Source organism: Lactuca virosa, chromosome 9 (assembly GCF_052849685.1).
Source record: "Lactuca virosa cultivar CGN04683 chromosome 9, Lactuca_virosa_CGN04683_v6, whole genome shotgun sequence".
NCBI classification, from domain to species: domain Eukaryota; kingdom Viridiplantae; phylum Streptophyta; class Magnoliopsida; order Asterales; family Asteraceae; genus Lactuca; species Lactuca virosa.
This window is the reverse complement of record NC_136434.1, coordinates 111,612,300-111,618,112: the sequence shown is the minus strand read 5'-3', so window position 1 is coordinate 111,618,112 and position 5,813 is coordinate 111,612,300. Positions and strand designations below refer to the sequence as shown.

Sequence of the window (5,813 nt, the reverse complement as noted above, 5' to 3'; positions counted from 1 at the left end):
CCACACTATCAACTCCAACCCCGAAAACTTTAATCTTATGTAAATTAACTTTCAAACCCGAAACAAGGTAGAAGCAACGGAGCAATTGAGATTAACAAAGTTGATTTCTGACCATTCTCTAATGAATGTCACATCATCGACATATATTAGATGGGAAAGAGAGATATTATTATGAAGAATAGAACGCCCATGAAAATAATGAAACTCACAAGTCGTATTCATAGAGATATGGAGACCCTCCATGGCGATGATAAATAGAAACGTAGACAAGGGATCACCTTGCCTAACTCCCCTAGATATGTTAAATTCCTTAGTAGGAGAGAGCCGTTAACTAAGACGAAGGCCTTACTCGAGGAAAGACAACCCTTGATCCATCTTCTCCGCTTCCATCCGAAATCCATTTTATCCATGATTGAGTCAAGTAATTCCCAACTTAACGAGTCGAAGGCTTTGTCAAAGTCAACATAATTTTGAAAAATAAAAATAACATTATAAAAAATAAAATGAAATAGATAACAAATAACGTTATAAAAAAATTAATTTTGAAGAAAAAAACAATAATTAAATAAAATTATATAAAAATAAAGTGAAGTAGATAATTAAATAACATTATAAAAATAAAGTGAAATAGATCATAGCATTCTAAAAAAGCGACAAAGGTTAAAGAAACATACATTCAAAATATCATGGGATAAATATTTTTTTCATTATAGCATTGTACTTTCAGTTTTACTTTTAAATTATTTTTTATTAAGACATTGAATTACAATGTCTGAAAAAAATAGTTTGTAAATACAATATTAGAATAAGAAAATATGAGAGTACAAGATACACACATGCATGTACATATAGACATACACACATACATTATTTCTTGCATTATAACACTGTATTTTAACACAAAAATGACCGAGAATTGGCCTAGAAAAGATACACACAACTGATACATATGTAGATACACACATACTGATACATATGTAGATGCACAAATCGACAATTAATGAAAATTAAAAGTGAAAAAAAAAATCCGACTTTCTTAGACTACCGGGTGTGGGGTAGTTAAGGCCAAAGCATACCGCAATATCAACATGCTTAGTAGCAAGTAGACTCCAATCAGTCGTCGGTACACCAAATTTAATAAGATTTTCATGAGACTTTTTCGCAAAAGCAAAGTGGTGTGAATGATTTCGATGTGTTCAAAGCCGCAAGGGAACAATATCACGTCGAAATGAGGCACACTTTCGAGTTTGAAAAAATATAGGATGTTGTGAGAAAAGATCCAAAATGAACTAAAGCGTAAACATCGTCGGAGGCACAATCAAAGAGATCTCGCAATTCTAGTTCTTTTGACGTTTTCGGCGCACAAAATAACATCGAACTCAACGCCGACACGGATCCCCCCCCCCCCACACACACACACACGACCGGTTGGGCGCGACAAAGCGAAGCACGCTCAACGACACGCGGACGAAGCCGAGAGAAGGCACAAGATTTGGCGGAAATGAAAGAAAAGTTCGACCAACACAATCTAATTGCACAACAAAAGGTTTAAATGCAAGGTAAGCACTTGGAGTTCCTTCGTAGGCAAGCGGAGGAAGATCAAATCACGAAGGACTTAGCCATTCTTCATACCAACGAGGAAAATATGGGACCACAACAAGTACAAGTGCTCCGAAAGATGAATGAGATCATCAAGAAGAAATATTTGGATTAGGACTATTGTATCGTTTTTAAGTTTTTAAATTTGGACTATCGTATTTTTTCGTTCAATGTTTTTTTTAAATGATATGTTTAATCTAGGATTTAATTAAGTTGCATGTCTTATTTTTTTTATATATAAATACTATAACGTAAATAAAAAAAACAAAAACCAAATTGGAAAAATCGAAAATAAATAAATTGAAAAGGAAAAAAAAAGTCGGAAAAAAAAACAAAAATAAAAAAGAAATGTTGACATGAGAATTAGTGGGTGTTATAACATGTTGTCCATTTTCTCACTTGGTGTTATAATACAATGAGGTGACATGAAATGTGAGATGACAACTTTTCGGTTTGATAACACTAGGGGTGGCAACTCTCGACCCAACCTGTAACCCGACACTGACCCAACCCGAAAATAGATGGGTTTGAGTTGAGATTTTTGACCCACCAACCCGCAAACTCATTTATTTTATGGGTTGAGTTGGGTTATCTGTTTGGGTTAGCGGGTCAACCCGCAAACCCTATATATATATATATATATATATATATATATATATATATATATATATATATATATATATATATATATATATATATATTACATTTAAAATAAATTGATATATTTAATTATTAATGAAATTTGATTTCCTTCCATATTCGTAATATTTCATATCATTGTATTACTTTCGTATTCGTATGTGGCTAGTCTGCGTTTGCGGTGCCCTAATCTAAAAAGAAAAAACACATGTCATCATTTTTAGATACTCGCAAGTCACGAACGAAGAACACATCTACTTTGAAGGAATGTTTTCATTTTTCAATTTTATTTGGATGTTAATGACTTTATTAATTTATGTGGAAAACCACTTTTTTGGATGTTAATTACTTTAATCATTTTATGACTTTATATTGAAAAAACCTTATTTTTTAAAATGTGTTGCTTATTTATTAAACGAGTTATATGGGTTGGGTTCGACCTACTAACTTGTGAACCCGTGAACCCATATACTTAGACGGATTATATGGGTTGGGTTGGGTTGAGGTTTACAACCCACTAACCCGTGACCCGTCAACCCGCCAAGCCATATATTATATGGGTTAGGTTGAGTTTATATTTTCTGACCCGCCAACCCGTGACCCGCCAACCCGAACCCAACCCGATTGTCAGGCCTAGATAACACCCGTTAATTAATTGCCCACACACTTTTGCATGTAAATTTGGTCATTTATGAGATACATATTATGCTATTTTCTTTGTGTAAGTTGCTCAACACCATCAAAGTAGAGATTATTAAGGCATTATACTTTAAGTTAAAGAAAGATACCACGTTTAAATACCTTATTAAGGCATTGAACCTTAAATGATAAATAATCTTTCAACAACAAATTAAGTGACTACATGGATAATTTGAGTATGGGTACGATTTGCCAATCAAATTTCTACTGATGCTCCACTGGGAATTGAACAGTCTTGGAAAAAAAAAATGGAAGGGGCAAAGTGGTAATTTTGCAATTTCATTACCAAAAGAAAAAAAATATATATTTAATTGCAAAGAAAAACCAAATAAAAGGTTCTTGCTTTAACATATAATAAGATGCTGTAAGCTGACAAATAATCTAGTGTTTCAATTTCATTCAGGCATTTCATCAAACACTTCATGTGCATATAAAAGTACAAACATATTGAAAAGAAACTCCACACAAAAAAAGGCTACTGAATCTGTACAACATATGAACAGACAAATAGAGAAGATCACTGCATTCAACAGCAATAGCAGATTGAGATTTTTTTGAAAAAATGGCAATTTTCATTTCTTTTAATGTATCAAGTAAGAACAATAATGAAGTATAAAAAATCAAAAACAAAATGGGAAAAGTTATTACATTACAATTACACCCCTAAGACATGGCTTACCAGTTACCACATTAGCACCTCTTATATTTCTTAATCCTCTTAAGAAGATGACCATATTGCCCTTTTTCCACCATCCCTTTAATCACCTCATTAGCTTCAAAAACCTTTCCAGCATTCTTCAAAAAACTCACTAAAGTTTTATACACAAGAAAATTCGGATTACACCCTCTGGATTCCATTTCCTTAAGCATCAAACACGCATACTCAAACTTTCCAGCCATACAAAGCCCACGTATCATTGTATTATAAGTATAAACATTAGGAATCTTCCCATTATCAAACATATCTGAAAACATTTCTTCTGCTTTTTCAAACTGCCCCCCTGCAATATGTGCATTGATCATCACAGTGTAAGCCACCACATCAGGCTCACACCCTTGTTCCACCATTAAATCAAAAAAATACTTACATGCATCCATGTTTCCAGCTCGACTTAATGCATCTATCAAATTGGTAAAATGAAGAACATTTGGCTCAATTCCAGCTTCTTTCATCATCGACAAATGCACAACAGCTTCAGCTGGTTTGTTTGCTCGTCCATAAATGTGAAGTAAGATGTTGAATGTATGCAAATCTGGAGGGAATCCGTTTCTTCCCATTTCATCAAATAAGCTATGAAACTGATCTAATCTCCCCAATCTATATTTTGCATACATAATGATGTTATATGTTAATGTATCTGGTTGACGACCATCTGCCAACATTTGTTGATACACCCATTCGATGAGATTATAGTGTTTTATAGCATGAAGGGAATGTAAGATTGCATTGAAGGAATGCTTAAAAGGGCGAAAATTGAATGAATTTGACTTTATGAATCTTTCTACAACTTTCTTGGCTATACCCGCTTCGCCACATGAGCATATAAAGATGTTGAACGTTCGTGAGGTTACAGGGTAACCTTTTTCTGTCATTTCATCGAGTAATCTCCACATTGCTTTGTATTCTTGTGATTCTGCAAAGATTTGCATGATTAAATGGTAGGTGTTTACTGTATGATTGTAGTTCTGTTTTTGGCCTGACCATATGAAGAATTTGTAGCCAAGTTTTACACAGCGTTCTCTGTTTGCTTGGTTGATGTTCTTCAAGATTCCGATAAGAACTTCTCTCACGAGTAAACCTGAAACTTGTATTTCTAGATTATCTAAAGCTGATCTTGCATCGAACCCAGGACCATCTTGTTGGAGAACTTTGAGCGCCATGGCTGCTGCGTTTTTTGTGTTTCTTAGAAAGCTTGATCTGTTGAATACATTTTGTTGGTGATGTTCTTCTTCTTCTTCTTCTTCTTCATATCTGCCACTTGTGCCAACGGAATCAAGTGACTCTTCTTCTTGGTTTTCATCTGATACGGTATTACAGTTGGAGCTTTTACGATAATCAATTAAGTATTTCTCTATTCGTTGAAACCCATCGATGAATCCATTACTAGTGCTACATATGGAACGTGAAATACCGCAAAAACAAAAGATGCTCTGAACAAATCTGTGATCAATTTGAGCAATTGAGAGCATGCCAAGAACCAAGCTTGGGCTTTTAGTAATCGGGTCAAAATGACCACGACCAACTTAGCCGATATCTATAGGACAATCTGAATCGAGTATGATACAGATATAATAATTTGAGAGTGTAGGAGTAGAAAAGTTGGACCCTTTTTTATGTAGACAGATCAATTCAGTAGCTTGTAGTCGTAGAATTTGTAGCTTTGTACCCAGTGCCAGTTGAAGAAATGGATAAAAGGTGAAAGGGAAGGATGAAAATAAAATCAGGGAAAAAGGTCTCTGGGAGAAATCTGAGTGGAGATGTGGGTTTAAGAGACGGAAAACGGTGATGGATGGTGGCGGCCGGCGACGGTGAGATGTGGACTGCGTGAATCGGAGGTTGAGCCGTTGTGAACTGAAGGTCTGTAGACGATTAGGGTTATTTGCAGGAAACGCTTTAAATGATAAACGATGTCGTTTTTAATTTAGTGAGTTACATTTTCGGTCCCTGTAATTTCCACTCTATACAGGCTGTAACTATTGAAGACACATTCCTGCATTTTGATTCTTTTGCTGTTCCCATCATCTTCTTTTTCTCCAGTTGTTAACCAATCGATTACTGATATTATTTGAAAGGTACTTGCTTTTGTTCTCTAGAAAATGCCTAGGACTTTCCTTTCATGGCGTTTTTCCTTTCCATAAACGTTGTTGTAGCATTT

At 34.7% G+C, this 5,813-nt stretch overlaps 1 protein-coding gene across 2 annotated transcripts; it reads right to left on the bottom strand.

The window, feature by feature from the left end:
- Nucleotides 1-3,468: 3,468 nt before the first annotated feature.
- LOC145140892 (uncharacterized) lies at nt 3,469-5,535 on the bottom strand. 2 transcript variants are annotated; one of them, XM_079074280.1, is made up of 2 exons: nt 4,026-5,535; nt 3,469-3,938 (listed from the first exon to the last, which is right to left on the bottom strand). In XM_079074280.1, exons 1-2 carry the CDS (start codon nt 5,125-5,127, stop codon nt 3,628-3,630), a joined length of 1,413 nt encoding a protein of 470 aa, XP_078930406.1. In that variant the 5' UTR covers nt 5,128-5,535; the 3' UTR covers nt 3,469-3,627. The 2 variants fall into 2 exon arrangements, with proteins under 2 accessions (XP_078930406.1, XP_078930405.1); XM_079074279.1 differs by having other exon boundaries at nt 3,469-5,534.
- Nucleotides 5,536-5,813: the final 278 nt, after the last annotated feature.